The sequence below is a fragment of the Pogona vitticeps genome, chromosome 5 (assembly GCF_051106095.1).
Source record: "Pogona vitticeps strain Pit_001003342236 chromosome 5, PviZW2.1, whole genome shotgun sequence".
Lineage (NCBI taxonomy): Eukaryota > Metazoa > Chordata > Lepidosauria > Squamata > Agamidae > Pogona > Pogona vitticeps.
Window position 1 is genome coordinate 194,439,469 of NC_135787.1, and position 23,820 is coordinate 194,463,288.

At 49.7% G+C, this 23,820-nt stretch overlaps 1 protein-coding gene across 3 annotated transcripts in view; it reads right to left on the reverse strand.

The window, feature by feature from the left end:
- Positions 1–626: 626 nt before the first annotated feature.
- AHCYL2 (adenosylhomocysteinase like 2) overlaps positions 627–23,820 on the reverse strand; it is a 96,722-nt gene continuing 73,528 nt past the window's right edge. For all 3 annotated transcript variants that reach the window (XM_073002436.2, XM_020812465.3, XM_020812466.3), the window contains exons 7-17: positions 18,926–19,032; positions 15,715–15,831; positions 9,704–9,767; positions 9,164–9,252; positions 8,371–8,441; positions 8,084–8,178; positions 6,394–6,492; positions 5,968–6,036; positions 3,379–3,457; positions 2,461–2,581; positions 627–793 (exon numbers count right to left, since the gene is read on the reverse strand). In XM_073002436.2, coding sequence (XP_072858537.2) covers positions 787–793; positions 2,461–2,581; positions 3,379–3,457; positions 5,968–6,036; positions 6,394–6,492; positions 8,084–8,178; positions 8,371–8,441; positions 9,164–9,252; positions 9,704–9,767; positions 15,715–15,831; positions 18,926–19,032 — 918 coding nt within the window. In that variant the 3' untranslated portion in view covers positions 627–786. The remainder of the gene's footprint in view (positions 794–2,460; positions 2,582–3,378; positions 3,458–5,967; positions 6,037–6,393; positions 6,493–8,083; positions 8,179–8,370; positions 8,442–9,163; positions 9,253–9,703; positions 9,768–15,714; positions 15,832–18,925; positions 19,033–23,820) is intronic.

Sequence of the window (23,820 nt, forward strand, 5' to 3'; positions counted from 1 at the left end):
CAGAGTTTGGGCAAAATGAAATCTCTGTTCAGATTTGTCTGCCAGGAAACACCCACGCCGCAGAAGAGTTGCTGGCAAATTTCTTAACAATAAAATACATGAAGGTTTTAAGAACAATTTTCAGCAAGGGTGAGATCCCTAGATGCATGCACGATGCTCCGACGCCTCAGTCCTGCGAGAACGTCACTTTGGTAGCTCTGGGAAAGGACGGGGCACATACAGCTGCGTTTCCACTCTGTGGGTCCATCGCAGGAGCAATACCCCAGAGGGGGTGCCTGCTGCACAGACGGGGACAGACGGCCAGGGCTTGCAAAGACGGAAGAGGCCAAGGAGAGTGAGAAGCATGGAGAGGCCTTGATCCCTGCTCTGGCTCCATTTTTCCCTTGGGCTGCCCCCCTTCCGCCGCCCCCCCCCACTGCACACAGGACTAGACACAAGAGCAATAAAACGGACTGTTCAAAGCTGACAGCGCCTGCTGTAAAACACACTTGGCCACAGCCGGTCTCCTTCTCTTCCCCCCCCCTCGCCAACTGCAGCATTTCACCCACCCGCCCCCTCCCGTCACCAAATGTCCATCATCTCAACAGTCCCATGGCAGTTTAAAAACACCATTGGCAGAGGCCGCCTTTACAGTATTCTAGTTTAATAAATAAATAACCTAACACACGTGGTGGTCTACGGCAGCGAGCCTGGTTCTAAAGTCGGAATCTTGTCCTGGTTCGTCCTGTACAGTAGCCGAAAGAGATGCTTGTTCCTCCCTTTCCTGCCAGTTATGGCAACGGGGAATTAATACCTGGGGGGGGAAATGAGAAAACAACCAGGTTAATGGGAAGCATCTGCCTTGCTTCCCTCCCCCCCAAAAAGGGGTTTGTGAGCAGCAGGAGGGAGCAAAAAGCAGAGAAAGAGTCTCGTGTCAACTTCCAGCTTTGCCCTCATCAGGCTTTCAGACCCTTCGCTGACTGAACTGGTAAACACTGTTTTTCCCGCGAGATTTCCAGGAGGGCAGGACGGCTGCAGGAAGATCAATGAAGCGGCTTGAGGCACCTTACAGTCAAAACGTTTTAACTGGCATCCACTTTTGTGGGCTGCAGGCTGTGGCATCCCATGAATCGGATGACGTGGCTCCAGTCCAGCTACGTTTATACTTGTACTGTACCCTGTTTTACTACATTTATACCTTGTTCGTCTTGTAAGTGGCCTCCAAACTTTCTGTTTTTATTACTTTTCCAAGGGTTGCTTCTATGACTGAGCATTCCCCCCCCCAAAAAAAAAATCCTACTACACCCAGAACCAGCTGAGTCTAGAAGTTTCTGCCATGCTGTTTCGAAGACAGGCACAGAAATCAGAAACGCAAATGCAATGACTTTGATTAAACTCTGCTGGCCAGCAGGCAGCGATCCTGCCTGAGAATGCAGCCCCTAGAAGCCCAAACCCGCTCTGATGAGGAGGCGCAGATCACAGTCGGATCCAGCCAGTCTCCTCCTTATCCTCACCCCCACACAACATAGCAGTCTGAGTGGCTGGACCCAGTGGCAATGGGGAAGCCAAGAACGAGGGATTCTACGGCTTCTGCTATTGGGCAGAACTTTGGGAACGGTGCATTTCCCCAAACCTCTTGGCTTCCTGCTAGGAGGAGAACTGCAGACGTCCACCACCACCTGTGAGCAGCTGAGCAGACGGTCATCCGCTGGAGCACCACCTAGCCTCTGGGATTTCTAGTACATCGGACCGTACTGTGCTCACTGACAAGCAGGGCGTGAGCATGGCTGTTGCACCCAGGATGGGACATGTACAAACTGACTGCTCCATCTGTTTCAGGAGAGGGCATCCCGCACGCCCAACCGCAGCCAGCCGTGCTCTTTCTTTCTTTAATTTCAAAGTGGGCAGGTGTGTTTACTTCAACTGTGTGCGAAGCAGCACCACCGATTCGTGATTCTGACAGAGACTTTGATCTCAAAGGGTCTCTTTTCTGAGTAAAAGGAGACCCCCAGACCAGCAACGCACACAGAGATGCAACAGGCAGCTCCCTCAAAACAAGGGTCATTCTGCTCTGCCAGGGTGAGGAACATGACTCCAAACCACAGAAAGGTTAGGATGATGCACGCTTGGGCAAACCTTGACAGAAACAGGGAAGGTCAGAGAGAGGGGGTGGAAAATCAGAGAGGTGGAGACCCCCATCATTTACCGGTTGGCTTTTGGGCTTCTGAGGGCTCCCAGACCTTCGAGGCCTGTATCTCACGCCTTTGCATGTCAGCTGAGTTAGAGGACTCTTTACAGGACTGGGCCACACACAACACTGGGAACTGACCGCCCCTTGAGAGGCACCCACTGATTTTCCTCTGCTCTCTTTCAACTGACAGACAGCCACCGGCCACGTCCTGGACACAGCCGAGGAAAAGACCACCCCTGCGCGCGGGGTCAACCCCGAGAAGGCTGCGTGCACCAAGAGGGAATCCATACCTGTAGTAGTTTGGTTTGAAAGGCCCGTTTTTGTTTAGCCCCAAATACTTCGCTTGCTCGTCCGTCAGCTCCGTCAGGTGTGCGTCGAACGTTGGGAGATGAAGGCTCGCTACGTACTCGTCTGGCGCAAATAAAAGGAACACGCGGAATTAGCACGATGGTAGCAGCCACCTGTCCAATGTCCCATGAGGCAGCTGGCCAGATGGGAACAAAGTTCGGCAGTGCTTGCACAAAATGCGCTTCGGGACAGCCCATGCGGATGCCGGCCATCCTCAGGAAAGCAGAGTCTGCTTTTGGAGACCGCAGGCTTCTTATCACCAGACGGCTTGGCTTAGGAACAGGGGAACAGTGTGACACACTGCTTTGATAACTGGGGACATTCCTTGGAGCCCCGGCTGGCTTGATGACTTTATACCAAGTGCCGACCATGTTTAAGCAATGGCTCAGCTGCCAACAGCCTTGGATCTTTTTCAGACCAGCCTCCAAGAAAGAAGGAAACCTCTTGGCTGGGCCGGGCTAAGCCCTTGTCTCGTAATAGGATGCAAAACTAGACTTTGGGGGGGACTCCTTTGGCCCTGTGCACTGCTGAGCACGTGCTGCTGCTGTTGGCACAGCCTGGCATCTGGAAGTGTTCATCTGTCTGGACTACAACCCCCCCCAAGCTCCCCACGGGTGCTGGGGAACTCAAGAGGTTGTAGCCGACACACCTCCGCGCTCTGGCCCTCGGATGAGGTTCCTCCGAGCGCTGCCGGTTGCCAGCCTCCTTCGGCCTCCAGGGAAGTGACAGTTGCAACCCACTGTGGCAGAAGCAGGGGGAGATCCCTTGGGTAGAGAACGCTGCCTCTCTGTTATGGGCCACAGAGAGCCCTTCCTGTGCCCTGGCGGGCGGGGGGGGGAGAGATGCAGGCCAAAGCTCACCCATTTTCTTAGGCAGCAGGTAGACATCTTGCTTGTAGCGTCCTTCCGGGGCATTGTAGAGTTCTATCAAGGCCAGAGCCTGAAAACAGGAAAAGCAAAGTGTGCTGCTTACAGACCACCTCGTAGCACCTCAAGCGCTCTGAAAAAGCCAGTTTGGCTAGCCGCACTGCATCTGAATGCACATCCAAGTCCACCCATCTATGGCATCTGCTGGAATATTTATCTACTAGCAAAGGGTCCATTTAATAGAAACAGAACAAGAAGGGACTGGAAGATCGTCCCGCAAAGCATTTTATCCTAAATAAGGATTCTTCACCATATACTGCTGTGAGACAGAATACTGCTTACATGTGAAATAGATGTAAAAGCAGAACATGTTCTGAGCAGCTGATTGTAAAAGAGGGTTAACAGTTAAGAGTGAAATCATAGCTCAAAGGTTCTGCCACTGAAACCTGTTATTTTGTTTACTGGTGGGAACCGTTACTAGAAATTGTTATACAATCCTTCAAAGACTGACGCTGAGAGCAGCAGGGTAAATAAGCCGCAAACACCTAATTCTTCAAAGTGTTCTCCCTCTGTGTTCTTCCCATGCTTTCTAAAAGGACCAGGTGCGATGGAGACCAGGTACCAATGGAGAATATCTCTGCTAGCATCTCAAAGCAAGACATTCAAGCTGCAGAAGGAGATCAGCAGCAACCCCATATCAGAAGCCGTTCTCACCGGGGTGGAGGGAGCCCCTGGACAATTCGAGAGAGTGCAGTCAGCTCAGCTAAACACACAGCACGGATAAATGAAAGTTGGCGACTTTGCAAGGGGCAAGGATTTCGAAACAATAGGGATGTGAAGGAGACGTGTTCTCCAGAGGGGGGGGCACCCCTAAGAAACAACCGTGCAAAGGACCAGCCTTTTAGTAACAATCCTTAACCCCTACGAATGTGCACTTTGTTTTCAGCTGCTAAATGTGCCAGGGAACATCAGCAGGGGGTTGTATTCTGTCCACCCCAGCTAACAGATGACACAGCTCAGGGAAGGCTGTTAAGGACCTGCCTCCTGCAGTGCTCTTCATTATCTGAATATTGCTTGCACTCCACTCTAAGGGGCCTTTTCTCCTTTTCTCTGGCTCATGATCAGCACCGAAACATTCAGGAGGGGTAAAGCAGGAGGGATGCTGGGAGGATTTCCCTCCCGGCCCGCAGAACAGCAGAGGACAGATGCAAAGTAAGGAAATGCTAAGCGAGGCACAAAGTGATCAAGACTTCCCAGCTGCATGTGCAAAGCAAGGAGGTCTAAGCTGGTTGCAACCACCCAAGAAACTAATCCTGGAATCACACTGAAAAGTGCACTGGAAAGGATCGTAAGCCAGGGGCTGGAGAGCGACCAAGGCAAATCCTGTTGTGAAAGCGACCGGGAATACAAGAGGACGCATCGCAAGGCCTTAGGGCAGCCATACAGGCAGAACCCAACTTGGAAGGTTAACGAAAATTCTGGTTTTCAAATATTAAGAAGAAAAATATAGAGTTGAAGACAGAGCAAGCAAGAAAGGGTGGGGCATCTTCCAGATGAATAAAGCTGGATGTGTTGAAAGCCTGTAGGTTAGAACTTGGGAGATGATGGAGGAAGGGGGAGAAGGCGGCAACTGAGGTGGACGAAGACATGCCAAGTATGAACAGAAGTGCTAGAAACTGGGAGTCACCCAATCAGAGTTCTTTGCAATAGATTTAAGGCAAAGAAAACAAAACTCAGATGGTGTGCAAAGCTCTATTCACTGGCCCGAGGACTGCACAGGCTGCAAAAAATAAAAAGTCAGCTGCTACTTAAGATTTCAGATGGCGTTCCTCTAAATACCAGCACTTGAGGAGTACCCAGCTTTTAAGCTTTCCTGCAATTTGGCTTCAGGATCTCCTGACACCTCAAGGCAGGCATCTACAGGAAGCCCATGTGACCTACAAGAAGGGGAGGGGGCGCACAAGCCAAGAAACTGCGGGCGCTGCTTTTCTGGATGTCCTGGCTAAAGTGAGAAGTAAGAGGGGAGGAGCTCATAATGGATGGATGGATGGATGGATGGATGGATGGATGGATGGATGGATGGATGGATGGATGGATGGATGGATGGATGGATGGATGGATGGATGGATGGATGGGGGATGGATGGATGGATGGATGGATGGATGGATGGATGGATGGATGGATGGATGGATGGAAGGGAGGGAGGAAGGAAGGAAATGATGGATGGATGGATGGAGGGAGGGAGGGAGGGAGGGAGGGAGGGAGGGATGGATGGATGGATGGATGGATGGAAGGAAGGAAGGAAGGAAGGTATCAAATAAAATGTAAGAAATACACAATGAACAAGAACATAAGGAACACCGTAAAACATCATAAAATAAAATGAAGATAACATAGAACAAAGATAAATACAAAAATAAAAACACGGCGGTAGGCTGGATATTTTAAGTATTAAGGTACTATCCTATCATGCTGTTGTAAGATCCGAGAAGGCCTGTCTGAATAAATCAAAGGTCTTCTGTTTGACCCAAGAAAGCAAGTTCCTTCTCATTTCGGGGACGCCCCGCTCCGAACGTCACTCACCTGCGTGGTGGCTGTGATGGACAGCACAAAGGTTGGGACGGTGGAGCAGCTCAGGTTCAGCAGCCGCCCCTGGAAGAGAAGCAGGCATCTGGGGTTCAGCGAGGGGGTCTCTCCCTGGGACTTGCATCAGGGCCCCAGCAACTGACCCCCCCCCGCCCAACATCAAAAGCTAGTACAACGGACAGAAGCAGCAGCAGGAGAAGAAGCAAACTTCGGAAGGAAGTGGGTTAATCCAGCGCCACTTTCGGTTCTATCAGGTTGCAAACTCCTGGGCGTTTCCATTGCGCAATGAACCATGACCAGCTGACAGCCTGCAGAGAGTTGTCTTTCCACCGAAAGAAGAACCGTGGCCTGCTAAACCAGGTAGATAAGCTGCTGGAAAACATCTCTTCCCCCCTCCCCACAGCTCCAAAACGTCTCCGTTACCTCTGCCAGAAGCACTATCCTCTTCCCATCTGGCCAAATGACATGGTCTACCTGAGACCTCACCCTCTCCCACGTCAGTTCCGGCGTCCGCAAACTGGCCTGAAAAGACACCATCGGGGGACTTTAAAGCAGAGCCGGCGAGAGGGTCCGGTTTGGCACATTTTAAGCGCGAACCAACTTTTTTGCAGAGCGAATGAGATTGAAGGGCCAAGATCTCATGGGGTCAACATGACGGCAAGTGGGCTGCAGCAGGAACACGGTGCCGTTTGCCTCGCTTGCCCATGGTAGCCTCCGGTGCTGCCCTCTGCAAGGATCAGCAGAGTCCACTTCTTCATGGGAAGCCCTGGGGTGACAACAACAACACTCCTGCAAGACGCCCACGTTACTCCACAGGCAGGGCTTTCCATGAGCAGCGTCTCAGGAGCATCCTCAGCAAGGTCTCTAAGAGGGACAAGACCAGGACTGCGGGACTCGGACTTCCCTGAGGTCAGCAACCAGCAGATGCGCTGGGATTGTAAGCCCCTCCATTGGCTATGCGGTCCAGGAGTGATGGGAACTGTGGCCAACAATACTTTGAGGAGGATCAGGTTGGAGAAAGCTGGTGAAGCCCACTCTCCCCATTGTGCGGCCCACCCGATGCCTCTGGGCATCTTAACAAAGCCGGGCACAAAGGAAGCTGAGCACTCTTCCCTGTTGGCGCTTCCCCCTGCAGTGAATTATTATAGGCAATAACACAACAGATCTCTCGTCCCACATGACCGTGTCTCACTAACCCTGCCCCGCCCCAGCCATCGAAGACAGAGAACCGACTTCTGCCTTACAGCAATGCATTCAAGGAAGCAATTCCAGGCAAAGAACGTCCACACAAACTGTCTTCTCATCCATCACATCTCTAACGGAAGCCCCCAACTGTTTAAATGTAGCCCCAGTCGACTTTACAGTCATTCAGAGGAATATACGGGGCAGGAGAAACCTTACGATTCTCAGGTCTCTGGGCGAGGACAGAACGGAAATGTCACCAACAAAGAAGACAGTTATTTTTTTCCACAGTAAATCCATTCCAGAAACTGGCCTGTTTAGAAAAGGACAAGGGCCACCAGGAGGAAAACCATCCCCTTCTTGGGAATAAAAGGCAAGTCATGTGTTATCCTGGCTATTACGAGGACGAAGGTGTGTCCTATGCGGGCACCTGCACCACCTGGTGCTGTGAACAGGCACAAAAAGAGCGCCTAGCTGGGACCCACTTCCGTCTTCACGTTCTTCACCATTTCGACGCCCCAGATGACAAGGAAATGTTCTGCTCAGAAGTTGGCTCTCCAAGCAAGCCGGGGTCCTGGAAAATAGGGGTCATCCAAGCTCACATGTACAGCTGAGACATATGAGCAGGGCCATTCTCCTCCTCAGACCTGTTGCTGAACCTGTGAAGAACGTGACTGGGGCAGTAGCAAGATGGGGCGCTGCCTCTCTAAGAGTGCCCACCGCCTCTGGTGGCATCACACGGCTCCACAGGGCTTTACACATCGAGGCTTCAATGGAACGCTTTACTTCCGAAGGAACTGGAGCTCAGTCCTGAAATGCCTGGAACCCACCCGTGCTTCCCATAAGATACTGCACTGGAAGTTACAGGGGGCCATCCATATATCCCTTCCACCCGATACTGGTGGGAAGAAAAGGAAGGTCGGCTTCTTACCACGTCGATTTCAGTGTTGGAATGTCCCATGTTACACACAATGCAGCTGTTCTTCATTCTGTCAAGGTGTTCCCTGGTCACGACATTTTTGTTGCCTACAAAGCGAACATAGCGTGAGGGTGCAATCATAGGACTGAACCACATCCCCTTTGGAGGAGCAAGAGGAGATGCCCACCCGAACGGGGGAGTTGCCCTTCCTCAAGCTCAGCTTGCAGCAAACCGGCGATGGATCTCCCACCCTGTGCCACATCTGCAGGCGATTCCCAATGCAGTGCAACCCGACATACCTGTACAGGTGATAACGATGTCCACCTGCCGGATCACTTCATTGAGTTTCACAAGGCGGAAGCCATCCATGCTGTGGGAAACAAGCAGACAGATCCCTGACCCATCATCTCAGAAGCACAGTGCCGGCTATGTTTCAGAGTCAAACCTCACGGAGCCAAGGTCTGGCTCAGCTTGTGTCTAACTCTACTTCCTGTTGCTAGGGAGGTGCCCGGCCCCTGTTCACTGAACCAATCTATGCCTGCATCAGGGCACAAGGACTGGTGTGCAATCCCACCTTGCACCTTTTTTTTGCAGACATTCTCATTGATACCCCATATCCTTGCTCCATCTGCAGGTCACCCCAGAAACATACTAACACCCTGGGGTTTGGTTTCTAGTTGCACATTTGCTTGAAGACTGGGTACATCCCATCCTTCTAGAGTTCACCAACTCCTCAGCCAGCTGAAAACTTCAGGCCAGTTACACAGACCCGACACAGAACAGCAGGAAGTGGCCGTCCCTTCCCCTGTCTCCTGTCCTCCATGGCCAAATGGTCATTCGGCGGTCATTCTCAGATGAATGATGCCGAGCCCTTGGCCAAAGCAGGGAAGGCCAACACATTGCTCTGGATAACTCCCAGAAACCCACCCACCTACCCCCGGCCAGTACGGGCATCTCGTGGGAGGCCACTTCTCCAAGGCTCAGGAGGGACACGCGGGCTGGGCTTCAGCCGCACAGCGGGAGTCAACATCCCGGCCAGACCCACCCCATCCAGGGCGGACGAGACCGCCTTTTATGCCTTAACCTTCTCACCAGGCTTGCAGGGCACAGATGGGGTCGATCTCGGTCACGTAGACAATGGAGCCCATGGCCCTCAGGGCAGCGCAGCAGCCCTTCCCGACCTGCAATGGGAGACCAGGAGGTCAAGGAAGGAAAGTGCCAAGGAGGACTCAGGAGCCAAAAGAAGAGGAAGAAGAAGGAGAAGAAGAAGAAGAGGAAGAAGAGGAAGAACAGGAAGAAGAGGAAGAAGAGGAAGAGGAAGAAGAGGAAGAAGCAGGCCAGGCAAACTAGAGCAAACCCAGAAGAAGCCAAGTGTGGCTGCAAGCATGCTGCCCCCCCCCCCAAAAATAGGCAAGCAAGACGTTTTCTTGCAGAAAAAAGTAACTACGATGCCATTTGAGGGACAAGACAATCTCTTTCACGAACATCTGGATGAGTCTGCCTAAGCAGTTGCCCTTCGGCATCCAAAGGTATGTCGGGGAGAAGCGGCGGCATTCCTCGAATGGAAAAGGCAGGAAATCTGTTGCCGCCGGGCACTGAAACAGCAACCGAGGGTGATGCTTAGGACCTTACCTCTCCATATCCGCAAGCGACCACTTGCTTCCCTCCAAACATCATATCCGTCGTCCTTTTAAGGCTGAAAAGAGATGGGGGGGGGGGGAACAAGACAAGACGAATTATAGAACCTAATCTTTCAACCGTTTTGTACACAAGGAATGCCATGCCAGAGGGAGGTTTGCAAGAGATCTGGAATTCTGAATATCCTGTGTGAACAACCTTCCTTTGCCACGAGGGCTGAGTGAGCGAGCGCTGGCTGAGCGATCGTCCGTGGCAAGCCCATGGCGGCTGTGGGCCTTGCCACAGGGACTTAAAGGTAATTTTTGTCCAGTCGTGTTCAACTCTAGGGGCCGGTGCTCATCCCCGTTTCCAAGCCATAGAGCCAGCGTTTTGTCCGAAGACAATCTTCCGTGGTCACATGGTCAGTGCCACTTAGACACGGAACGCTGTTACCTTCCCACCGAGGTGGTCCCTATTTATCTACTTGCATTTGCATGCTTTCAAACCGCTAGGTTGGCGGGAGCTTCGACAAGCGACGGGCGCTCACTCTGTCGCGTGGATTCGATCTTACGACTGCTGGTCTTCTAACCCGGCAGCACAGGCTTCTGTGGTTTAGCCCACAGCGCCACCACGTCCCCACCACAGGGACTTAGAATGTGACAAAAGCCTTTCCTGAAAAGGCTCGCCATGGCTGGGTATTATGCGGCCCACGCACAGGAGGTGCCTGCTCTGGGAACTCTGTGCACATGTTTCCGATAATCACATAAGCACAACAGTTGCACATTCTCCACACCTGGCACCTCTCTGCACTTTCTGACTTGGAAGGCCCTGCTGCGTCCAAGGAAAGCAGCCCTTTTAGAATTTGGAAGGAAAGAGAGAGAGAGAGAGAGAGAAAGGAAAGAGGAGCTGAGAGATGTCCAAGATTGAGGAGCAGTCTGGGATTGGAAGGAAGAAGAGTCAGGCTTCATACGAGCGAAAGAGGGAACCCCAACCTGCCTCTGGATGGACAAAGGTCCGGGCAACTGCAAAACCATTTGATAGGAAGCATGCTCCAACAGCAACCAATATCTATCTCAAGGTTTCCTCTCATCTTCTCTCCTCTCTCTCTGTGTGTGCATTGATCTCTCTTGCCTTTAAGTCTCTGTGTGTTCCGTTCAGTCTCTTTATGACAACACCCTTTTTAGCCCCTGAGCATCAGCCTTGGCTGTGCTGGGAAATTCTTTTCCATGTGGTCTGCGGAGATAGCCATAGAAGGAACAGATGTGGCAAGAGGGGTTTCCCAGTGAAGCAGGCTGAGCCGAGCCCAGCCCAGCACCCTGCCTCCTGGAGCATTCTCTGTGCCCGCTATCTTTGCAGCTGTGCCCTACATTGTAGTCTATTTTTAGCCGACAAGTAAAATAGGTTAGCAGTGGGGAGAGAGTGTGCGCGCGACTCCCAATTTCCACGGCATGCTGATAGCGTTCCCAAGGGAAGGAATGCAATTCTGCTCCAGTTTCTTGTGGCCCACTTTAGGATAGGCAGGCGAAATTTCTCCAGGTGGCTTAGCCTCCACGAAACGTTTAACCATTTCCACCCCACACAAAACATAAAAAGGCAGATGGGAATCCCTTCGCTGATGCCCTTTCATCAGAATGCCCTTTCGGCATCTGAACCTATTAGGATCCACGGGAGGAAGAATTACAAGAGGGCTGTTTTTATTAGCCATTTTGAAAACCCGTCAGATGACAGTTAAGAAGGGCAGCTTCTACTCTTTGGGGGCAAGCCTGCTCACGATGGGCTAATTCTCTCAGAGATCACCGACATGTCTCTGGGCGGTACCCTCTCTGGCCATGGGTAGGAGAAAACTTAAAAAGAACGCTCCTCTGTAAGAAACCATTCTTTGCACAAGGAAAGCTGGCATTCACACGAGTGTCCAGGAGCGGCTACCGACAACCATCGCATCACAGAAGCTCCCACTTACAGTTCGGAAGTACGACACTCCAGACTGAGCTCAGATACCCTCAGCGAGAGCTAAGCCTGCAACCACAGAGACACAGATGTACTGGGAAGCCGGGACTGTCTACAATGCCTTAGACGTGCAGCATTTTCTCAAAGAAGGATATGATGACTCTAAGCCACCTCTGTTGAAGATACTATGGAGCACTTCCAAGACTACCTACAAGGCCGAAGATCAAAAAGCAGTCACTCTGCAAACACGTTGAATATAATGCAAGAATAACTAGAAGCCGACATGGATTTGTCAAGACCAAATCCTGCCAGGCTGATTTGATCTCTCTCTCTCTCTCTCTCTCTCTCTCTCTCTCTCTTTTTGATCAGTTAACCTCCCTGATAGATGGTGGGAATGCTGTAAAAATAGTGTATCTTTTGATAAAGTGTCTCATTATATCCTGATTAGCAAGCTAACTAGGTGTGGGCTGGATAGAACAATGGTCAGGCGGATGCATAGTTGGTTACAGAATAATACTCAGAGGGTGATGATGAATGGCTCCTTCTCCAACTGGGAGGGGGGTAACAAGTGGGGTACCCCAAGGCTCAGTCAGTCCCTCAGAGCCCACTGCTCTTCAACATTTTTATTAATTACTTGGATGAATGCTTATGAAATTTGCAGATTACACAAAATTGGGCGGAATACCTCATACTTTAGAAGACAGGAACAAAATTCAAAAAGATCTTGATAGGCTTGAGTACTGGGTTGAAAACAACACAATAGAATTTAACAGGGATAAGTGCCAAGTTCTACACCTAGAGAGGGAAACAAATGGCTCATTAACAGAACACATGAGAAAGACCTTGGAATTATTCTAGATCACAAGCTAAATGTTAGCTAACAGAGCAATGTGGTTGCAAAAAAAGGTCAATGCTATTTTAGGCTGCATTAACAGTCTCCCAAATCCCGAGAGGTACTAGTTCCCCTGTACTTGACACCGGCTAAGTCTCGTCTATAGTGCTGTATCCAGTTCTGGACATGGCACTTCAAAAAGGATGCTAACAAATTGGAACAAGTTCAGAGGAGGGCAATGAGGAGGATCAGTGGAATGGAAACCAAGCCACAGGAGGAAAGACAGAAAGAATTGGACATGTTTAGCCTTGAGAAAAGAAGACAGAGGGGTGATGCGATAGCACTTTTCAACTATTTAAAAGGCTGTCATGCAGGGGAGGGGCAGGACCTGTTCTCGATCATCCCAGAGTGCAGGACACGCAACAATGGGCTCAAGTTAAAGGAAGCCAGATTTTGGCTTAATATCAGGAAAAACTTCCTAACTGTTAAGAGCAGTATAAAAACTGGTACAGCGGTGTGACCTCAGGAGGTGGTGAGCATTCCAGTGCTTGAGGCAGTCAAGAGAAAATTAGACAACCCTCTATCAGATATACTTTCATTTAGATTCCTGAGTTGAGCAGGGGGTTGGATTTGATGGCCTTAGAGGCCCCTTCCAACTCCATGGTTCTATTACTCTATTGACATCTGATTAAATTCACAGCTCGGACAGAAGAGATCGGCCAGTTGAGGAAAGGGAAAGGAGCAAGCAAGCAAAATGGTTCAAAAGGATAGGACGTATTGGCTGTGAGAAAAGTTTACAATGTCCAGAGCGGATAACGTCAGGTGAAAAGCTGTCAACCAGGATGGGGTGTGACACAGCAGAAGTGTACAGTGTTGAGCCCCTTATAGTGAAAGCTCTTCTTCTCTCTGTTTCCTCGTGGCACAGCCACGTGGATCCCTTCACTGAAGAGGAATGGAAGAAATTTGGGACAGACAGAATAAAGGACTTATTTGCACAATTTACAGTTAACCTCCAGATACATGGTGTCACAATGCTGCTACCTGAAAGGCAGAGGAGATCAATTATGTAGTATAGTATTTTAAACTTATTATTGTGGTACCATTTTAATTGTTGTGAGCCACCTTGGGCCCCCTGATGGGGAGAAAGGCGACATGTTCGTTAATTAAGGGCTAAACTCCCAATGCTAGTAGCCAGGGAGGCTGTTCATCATCTCCAGCTTGAGAATGCAGGTGCCTCTGGATATCAGGCGCTAGAGAGCACAAAACGGAAGGTGCCGTTGTCGTCTGCCCTCTCCCTGAGCTTCCCGCTAGGTTTCCACAGTTTGTGGAAAGCTTGGAATAGCCAGACGGGACAGACCTTAGGTTTGGTCCGGAAGGGCTTTTTTAAAAAAATATTCTTACACAGGAGTCCACAGAACAGCCAGGCATCTGGACTCAAGTTGGCCTAACCCAGCGTGTCATGATTTGGTGGGTTCGGACAACCTGTTCTGTGACTCCCTGTGAGAGCTTTCCTGCTACTCCCTTAGAGGGCCAGGAGATAGAGAGGCAACCTTGGACAACAACACCAAGCAGAAGGCAAAAGAAAATCAGACGACCTTCCTGTCGTGGTGGCGCTGCGGGTTAGACCACAGAAGCCTCTGTGCTGCAAGGTCAGAAGACCAAGCAATTGTAAGATTTAATCCACGCGACGGAGGGAGCTCCCGTCGCTTGTCCCAGCTCCTGCCAACCTAGTGTGTAAAAATGCGAGTAAATAAATAGGGACCACCAAAGTGGGAAGGTCACAGCGTTCCGTGTCTAGTCACGCTGGCCATGTGACCATGGAAACGGTCTTCGGACAAAACGCTGGCTCTACGGCTTGGAGACGGGGATGAGCACCGCCCCTTAGAGTCGGACATGACTGGACTAAATATCAAGGGGAACCTTTACCTTTACTGAAGCACGACAAAAGGCCAATGAGGTCGTGTATGGCTACCTGAAAGGGATGGAGTGGGGAAGCGTTTGTAATCTCTCTGGTTGTAATCATGGGCCAGTCCTTTCAAATCCCTGGCTTCACTGAGTGGCAGAAGCAGACACTGCCTCAGCTGCACAGGCCCTCGAATCCCCTCACCACTTGCGGAGGGTAAAATGTTAGGACGCCCCCATTCTCCTCTTTCGAAAGGGTCAAGGAACAGGACGGGTTGGTGAGACTTCCCTGTGTGTGTGGCCTGTCGTTCCTTGTCGTTCTCTCACATGGAGAGAGCATGGCTTTGAATGTGCTGTGGTCTGGCCTGTTTTTTTGTTTATGCCTGTGCTCGAAGGAAATCAGGAAGCAAAGTGGAGAAAAAACGAGCAAAAGAAACACACCACTCCAAGGCAAGGGTCCGAGTTTGTGGGGAACACATCCAAAGAAAGCTATTCTGTTATGGGACATACAGCTGTTTTTTCCCCCTCTCCACAAATCTTTTATCCTAAGAGATTTTAAGAGAGCGGAAGAGCACACCAGTCGCTCTAGATGGCTGCTCGCAGTTACGATGGTATCTAAAGCGTTCACTAGACCAAACTCTGCTCTCCAGAAGCAACAACGATTACACTGAGCTCTATTGTAATGTGGGCATTTCATTTCAGGTCTGTGCTGCCTCTTCCCCAGTAAACAGACCCATAGTGTTCTGACAAGACAGTAATCGCTGGAAAAAACAACAGTGTTTGGGAAAACTGAATGTAACCAGAAAAAAAAGACCAAATATGAGGTGGACTGACTCTGTAAAGGAACCCTTGGCCTTGAGTTTGTTTAGTCGTTAATGGTACAACTTTCAGGTCGTTATTTTATTTATTGTCCTTTGCTGTCATGCAGGGAAACTACAAACCTAGACAGCATCTTAAAAAGCAGAGACCTCACCTTGCCGACAAAGGTCTGAATAGTCAAAGCTATGGTTTTTCCAGTAGCGATGTATGGAAGTGAGAGCTGAACCATAAAGAAAGCTGACCGCCGAAGAATGGATGCTTTTGAATTGTGGTGCTGGAGGAGACTCTTGAGAGTCCCCTGGACTGCAAGGAGAACAAACCCATCCATTCTGAAGGAAATCAACCCTGAGTGCTCACTGGAAGGACAGATCCTGACTCCTCACAACTGTCCACTAATGCACAGGGTTGTTGCATATCAGAACCAATGGTATATAGCACATAACAAGAGCAGCAGCAACCACTTGGAAACCTGCCCCTCCCCACTTTTTTTTGCTCAGCATTTTCATGCCAGCGGCAAGATACGAACCCATCTAGAATGGATTCTCGGCAGCAGTAGAGGTTGTCGAATTTCTGTTTGGTGACGGAGTCGTTGACATTCATAGCCGGGACACACAGCTTGCCTGCCTTTGACAGCTGGTACAACCTGTGGAAAGAGAGAGAGAAAAAAAAACCCTCAACAGAAAGACAGCCAGAAGCTTTCCTCCAGTCTTCTGTGCTGGGGCATCGTCAGTTGCCTGGTGCACTTGATGCTGAAGAACTGTGATAAAGGTGAAGGATCCAAGTTCAAATATGTATCCTGGCTAATCTTCAGATTAATTTGCTTTTCCTTCGGGACAGAACTAACATCATTCAGATGAATCGTCTTATGTCCCTTAAAAGGTCTTTCTTTAAGGATCGGCGCACGATAGCTCGTTACTTATCCTGGCATTAAGCACAGCAGTCTAATTTGGAGCAGCTATTGCTGCTACTTTGCAAATCATCGGTTACATTTAATTGGGTAAACTTGATTCACAAAAGAGAAGAGACATTGTCACTTGCTAACAAGCAGCCCTTTGCCATAGCTATTTAAGACACTGCACTTACACCAGTGTAAACAAACCAACAGAATTCCAGCTGATGTTCCTTACATACCTTTTTAAGAATGGCACCACTTTGGAAAGTTCTAGTTTAATTACAATTAGTTAAAATTATGGGCTGAAAGCCAGTAGTGAGTTGCAACTAGAGAAGGCCCCCTGAATGGACAGAGCTTACACAGGTGTTGCTAAGTCCCCAAAGACTTAATGGGTCTATTCCAGTTGCAGCTTACTACTGGGTTTCAGCCACTATTGGCCTCAGAGAACATACACTGCAGCCGGATTGCTATCGGCAATAAATAAACCCTAAGAAGTACGCCAACAAACTGGAGCGAATTCAGAGGAGGGCAAGAAAAGGATGGTAAGAAATCAAGCCCTAGAAAGAATGACTGAAAGAACCGGCCATGTTTAGCTTTGAGAAAAGAAGATTGATAGGATTTTTAAATGGCAGAACTGTAGTCGTAGAGAGGAGGGGGCAGGATCTGTTCTCGGTCATCCGAGAGTGCGGGACATAAATTTCTCAATTGTTAGAGCAGTATGACAATGGAACCAATGACCGTGGTGAGCACTCCAACACTGGAAGCCTTCAAGAGAAAACGAGACAACCATTTTGTCAGATGTGTTTTGACCTGGATTCCTGCACTGAGCAAAGGGTTGGACTCTATGGCCTTCTCAGCCCCCTCCAACTCAATTGATTCTATGATCCTAGGAATAACTAACCTTTTAAAGATCTTCCACATTTTCCCTTCCCAGCCAGGAAACTTAAGGGCACACAGCTACAAAAGGCAAGTGGAAAGAAGCTAAAGGACACCATGTCTCCTTTTTACATGAAGAGGGAATATTTTGCAAGGTCTGTGACTTCACAGGACCGCCTTCTCTTATTCATAAGAATACACAAAGGCATAGACATTTATTGTCTGTATGAACAGAGAAAGGAATTACAGTGGTGCCTCGCTTAACGAGTGCACCGTATAGCGATGTTTCCGTATAGCGATCCCTTTTTCGGGATCGCTATACGGAAACATACCCGATCTTCGCAATGGGGAAAACCCGCATTGCGAAGATCGGGTATTGCGGCGGCCATTTTGGAGCCGCCGAACAGCTGATCGGCGGTTCCAAAATGGCCGCCGGAAGCCCGGAAATGGCTGCCGGCAGCCGTTTTCGCGCCCTGCCCTCGCTTAGCGAAGGCACGAAAATGGCTGCCGTCACCTGGAATCCTCGCTGAATGGGTAAGTAACGAAGGTATTGGAACGTTCCAATACCTTTCCCCTACCCGTTTAGTGATGATTCCGTATAGCGAGGGTTAATCCGGAACGGATTAACCTCGCTATACGGGGCACCACTGTATCTGATGGTTAGGGGCCAGGTTCTGCATGGCTTTTCTTTCTTGGGAATCTCAGAAGAGTGCCATGAGTGCATACCCATATACTTAAGCATCTACAGTGCTCGGAAGACAAATGGAGGGTGTCAGAGGCAGGTTCTGTGGAACTACAGTTCATCGTGGTGAAAGAACACCCAAATGGCAGAACTTGTGTTCTCTCCGGTCAGAGAGAAGCGAAAGCACATTTATTTATTTATTTATTTATTTATTTATTTATTTATTTATTTATTTATTTATTTACTCATTCATTCATTCATTCATTCATTCATTCATTCATTCATTCATTCATTCATTCATTCATTCATTCATTCAACTTATATGCCGCCCACACTACCCGAAGGTTGAGAAGACTCTTGTCATCTGGCAAGCCTAAACCCCGAAGAAACCTATGACAGCTCCTAAGGCCAAGTTCCGCAACCCACAACTCTGTAGAGACGCCTGGTGTTCATTTCAATGCACAGAACACCACGGATACATGTTCCCCTGAAATCAACAAAGAAGCCACCAGTCAGATAAACCTGTTTGCACAACGGCATCTTGTATGTTTCGTATCAGGAAGGAAACATTGGCCATATCGCATTTCTTGTGCACCATTTTTAATCCTCCACTAGAGAGCATGCTTTAAGCCTCAAGTTCCAGAGGAGCAGTCTTCAACTACAGTGGTGCCTCGCATAACGACGAATCCGCATAGCGATCTATTTTTTTAGATCGCTAATGCGATCGCATTGCGATGTTTTAATGGGCAAAACATCACACTGCGATGATCGGTAAGCGTTTCACTTGACAATCTTCGCACTGCAATGTTTTTTAAACAGCTGATCGGCGGTTCCAAAATGGCCGCCGCAACCATTTTTGCGCGGTTTCCTCGCTTACCAAGGGCGCGAAAATGGCGGTACTATGGAGGATCTTCGCTGAACTGTGAGTTTGGACCTCATAGGAACGCATTAAACGAAGTTTAATGCGTTCCTATGGGTTTTTCTGTTCCATTTAGCGATGTTTTCACATAGTGACGATTAATCCGGAACGGATTAACGTCGCTATGCGGGGCACCACTGTAGTACAAGAAGTCACAGGGTCAAAGAGAAGAGCCTAAACATGTGAGCTCAATTCCCACTCAGCTATGAAGCTCACTGGATGATCTCAAGCACAGAACTCTCTCTGAGTCTGGCTCACGGCAGTCTTTTCCACTGGTCTTTCAGATGACATAACCACACACATTTGTACATATTTATTTCTGAGAGAAACAGAATCAAGTGTGCTGCTTTTCAGAAGTGCTGTTATACCTATGAACACCGGTAACACTCTCTTCTACGATCCCCTTGATCTTCTTGAACATGTTGGGGTACTTCTTGTAGATCCAGTGTGTGAGATCTCCACCATCATCCAGGATCTGCAACAAAACCATAAAACCATTACAACCACACTGCTTTCACTCCAGATTGCCCACAGGAGTTATTCCACCAGTGCTGGAGACCAGGAAGAAATCAAACTCAACGGCAAGAGTCTACGGCATGCGACGCTGCTGCCCTGCATACAAAATGTTGGGAAGAACAGGAAAGTGTGTTCTTGGAGGGTAGCTTTGCTATCTGACTCAGGCCTAAGGTCCAACAAATGAGTGCAAAAGAAATAATCATGTTCTAAAATTGAAATCATAATTTAAATCAATTAGATTTTTTTAAAAAAGCGTTGATTTTTATCGGAGGCCTAACCCTTAAACGAATGTGCCCCTGAATGGTTGAATCACAGAATAACCAAGTGAAGATAGCATTCAAGATCTGTCAAGGGATGCAGAACAGCTGCCACAATGTATACAGGACAAGAGATCTCTTTAGCAGGGAGAGCTGCCATGCAAGACTGAAACATCATATTTAGCACCCAACAGATACACATTAAAAAATGAGGAAAATAATTGAAAGGATCTTGAAAACCAAAGTCAAGAGTCAAATATCTCATGTGGGAACATCAAAAATTAGGTAAGACATTAGATTAGGCATCCTTCAGTCTCGAGAGACTAGGGTAATGTGCTCTGTATGGAAGACTTGGAACAGCGTCTAGTGTGGCTGAGAAGGCCGATTCGAGAGTGACCAGCCCTTCCACACAGGAGACAAATACAATCTGTCCCCTGTCCAGCTCCCTAGTTTTGCTGCTTTCATGACTGCCTCTTGACCTCAACCTGCTGGACAAGGGTCTCTTATTCAAAATGGGAGAGGCCATGATGCACCGCCTGCCTCCAGGCTGAACGCTCAGATGTCAGGGTTTCCCATCTGTGGAGGTCCATTCCTAAGGCCTTCAGGTCCTGCTTGCAGATATCCTTGTATCACAGCTGTGGTCTCCCTACATTCTCCATACAGGAGATCTTCTGGAATCTGACCGTCAGCCATTCTCACAACATGCCCAAGCCAACGTAGACGGCGCTGTTTCAAAGCCACCGCTGCAGTGAGCCATAGAAGTCAAGGAAGCCCCGCAGCAGAAGAGCGCTGAGGTCTGTAGAGAAAACTACGTATTCACCAGTCACATGGGTTGATTTACGTGTCGTCTGCTGCTCTCTGCAAACCAGCTTTGCACAGCTGGAGATAAAAGTGGGGGAAGCAGGTAAACCCCTCCCTGGCAGACTAGCTTCTGTGGGTTCATCACAAAGGTCTACAAAAGCAGTTTGGGTTCCCCTCCCAGTCCCCTTAAGCATGGCCAGTGCTGCTGCTGCGGTGTGAGATCTTTGCCCTGCACGCAAGAAAGCCTGCAGGACTTTGTTGCGTGGGGTAAAGCTGACGGCCAGGCCCTTCTTCCTTGCCCTGATTACAGACATACATGGAATCGGGATTCTATGATATCTGTGGGACAGGAAGACTTCTATGGGAGTAGAGTTGCGTTATCCTGCATGGGCATTTGTGTAGACCACATAGTGCTGCGACACACTCTTGTGTAGGACCCTGTGAGACAAGAGCAACCCCCACCCACTCTTGCCTGGCACATATTCAGGCAGGGTGCTGCCCCTTCACGGCCCTGTTCCTGCCTGGGATGTACGGCAGGGTCACGCCAACATTAACATTTTGTCCCTCTGTGCTGTGTGGCAAACGTCTTCCTTTGCCTTGTGAACTTTGTGTTCTACAGATGAGTCGGACCGCAAGGCACATAAGCCCCTCGTCCACCACAGTGAGCTGAAGCAGGATGGGTGCTGTAGCCCAATGCAGCTGGTCGGCTGAAGAAGGCCGATGCCCGTCCTTTACAAATTCTCTGCCAGGTGGGGACCAGGTGGGCACAGAAGCTCCTTCGGCCCGTGAAAGCCACCTGAGGGCCACAGAGAGGCCGGGCTATCACTGCCTTGAAATAGGCATTTACTCTGCACCCCAGGGAAGGGAAATTCATTCCCTCGCCTGTCTGGTGATGGGTGCATTGTTACAAATCAGAAAGAGAACTGAACAGCCATTCCACCTGGGAGAGGACAAACAGGTGGATGGGCTATGGAGCTAGAAGACCTTCAAGCTACAACACCCATCATGCTTCAGCTAGCTGTGGCGGCTGGGAGGATTTTGTGCCTTGTGGTCCAACCCGGGATGGAGACAATACAGGCAGACACCAGAAGGGTTTGGGAACCATCTCTTCCAGGGGGTTGGGTATATTTGGGAGACACAGGTGGGTTTTATGAAGATTTCAAGCAGCCAGGCGTTTTACTGTCTGTTCACCTGAGACACCATTACCCGCCTGAGCTGGGAGCTTCTGTGATTTTTGTTCAGCGTTTAGGATGCCAGCAAACCTCAGCTCTGAGCTCCCTGTGGCAAACGGCTCCCTCTCGTGGCGCTGCTTTGTATGCTTCCACCAGACTCTTCCCTCTGCATAAGCGGACAACCGCGACAGCATTACAGAAAACCAATCCCTTCCTTCTTCTGCGCAACTACCCTTCAAATAATAGAAAACGGCCACCCTAGGCCCTCTCCGTTCTCCCCTCTCCAGGCTAAATGGATCCAGCTTTTCACCGCAGGAGTTGGTCAGGGAACGGGGTGGTTAAAGACTGTTCAGGGGAGAGCACCGATCGGTTCTCTCTCTTCCTCCACGTCTGGTCGTGTCTGCACAGAACTGCCTTCCCAGGAAAGGTTAACAAATATTTGAAGCAAGTCACCCTAAAGCGGGATGACACAGGAGTAAAGGGAGGGAGGAATCGCAGCTTTAGCTTCTCATCCCTTTGCACAAATCACATCAGCCTCACAGGCAGTGAGTGGATTAATGGCCTGCAGAAAACTTTGCAATGCAAAGTTCATTTCTCCCTCCCTCTCCATCAAGGCTTGAGTTCATTAATCTCCATTTAATTAAGATGGTTGCATAAGCCTCTCCCCCCCCCTTCCCCCTTTACAATGCACAAATAGAGTGGGCACAGCACATTTTTGGCTGGCTTCTCTTGTTCCCTTCCGAGAAAGAACAAGGGCTGCTGCCAAAGTAAGCCGAGCTCCTCGAGAGGAAGGGATGCCGTTTTTCCCAGCTTGAAGCGCCCACTGGGCCTCACTCGGGGGTGTGTGTGGGCACTTTCCTTGTAATTCCAACTCACCCTGTCAGAAGACAGCAGGACCAACACAAGGACAGTAGTATAGCTTTCATAAAAGGTAAATGTTCTCCCTTAAGTGGGGGGGGGGGGAAGCAAGGGGAGGGCAGAGAGAGAAATGGGCTATTTCTGTTGCCCTCACCACTCGACGGCCCCCTCCTCCCCTGTTACTACTTATAGCGCTTTGCGAATGCAGTGCCCCCCCTTAGTTCCTTTCAAAGCTAAATAACCTACTTATTTGGTTCATTAAGGTTTCTATGGGCTCCAGTGATGCTTTTGAGGAGGACACAGTTGCAGCCCCCAGCTTTCATGAATCACTTGCTTACAATGCGCTCCCTCCATTCATAACCAAGAAGGAAAGGAGGCAGGGGACACAGACAGACGGGGATGCCGGTGACGGAGCAAGTAGCAAAGGCAGCCAAGATGGACGGATCAGCCGTGCAGGCCACTTCCTGATGATACCCTGATTCTCCTCTTCTACAGAGGTGAATTGCTGGAGAAACTCTCTCTCTCTCTCTCTCTCTCTCTCTCTCTCTCTCTCTCTCTCTCTCTCTCTCTCTCACACACACACACACACACACACACACACACACACACACACACACACACACACACACACACACACACACACACACACACACACACACACACACACACACACACACACACACACACACACACACACACACACACACACACACACACACACACACACACACACACACACACACACACACACACACACACACACACACACACACACACACACAAAAATCTCAGAAGACTCTGGCCCTCTGTCTCTCTGCAGCACAGCAATCAGGCCGAGGGCAAGATCCAAGGCGACCCAAGATGTGCTGAGCCACCGTCTCTGAAACCTCCCTTCAAACTAGAACTGAAATAAGCCAGTGGCTGTGAAGGGGCTGATACAGAGCACAAAGCGTCTGCTCTTTGGAAGACACCCTTCCATTCACTTTTTCCCTCCCTCGCACCAACTAGGGTGGCCAAAGGTCCTGACTCCCCTCCTCACATGCATCATTTCCACGTCTTCCAGCAGAGGAAAACCTCACCTCTTTCTTCATCCTGCCCCTCCAGCAACTCCACAGGCCCCTCTCGTGACTTGAATCCAAGCCTAGACTGCTTTCCAGCAACCAGACAGGGATTAAATAGTACCCCCCGGGGGTCGAAACGGCCACTTCCCCAAGCAGCACACTGTACTTCCTCCTAAATTCTCCTGGCAAAAAGGGGTCCCTCTTCATAACATATATGGGAAGGACTAGAATGTGATATTTGTCTAGTAGGACACAATCTGCCAGATCGGTGTTAGGTAGGTGAAGGATGATGATCGCAAGAGCTGGACCCTAAAGAAGGCTGACCGCCAAAGAATTGATGATTTTGAATTGTGGTGCTGGAGGAGACTCTTGAGAGTCCCCTGGACTGCAAGGAGAACAAACCTATCCGTTCTGAAGGAAGTCAACCCTGAGTGCGCCCTGGAAGGACAGATCCTGAAGTGGAGGCTCTAATCCTTTGGCCACCTCATGAGAAGAGAAGACTCCCTGGAAAAGACCCTGATGTTGGGAAAGTGTGAAGGCAAGAGGAGAAGGGGACGACAGAGGACGAGATGGTTGGACAGGGTCATCGCAGCGACCA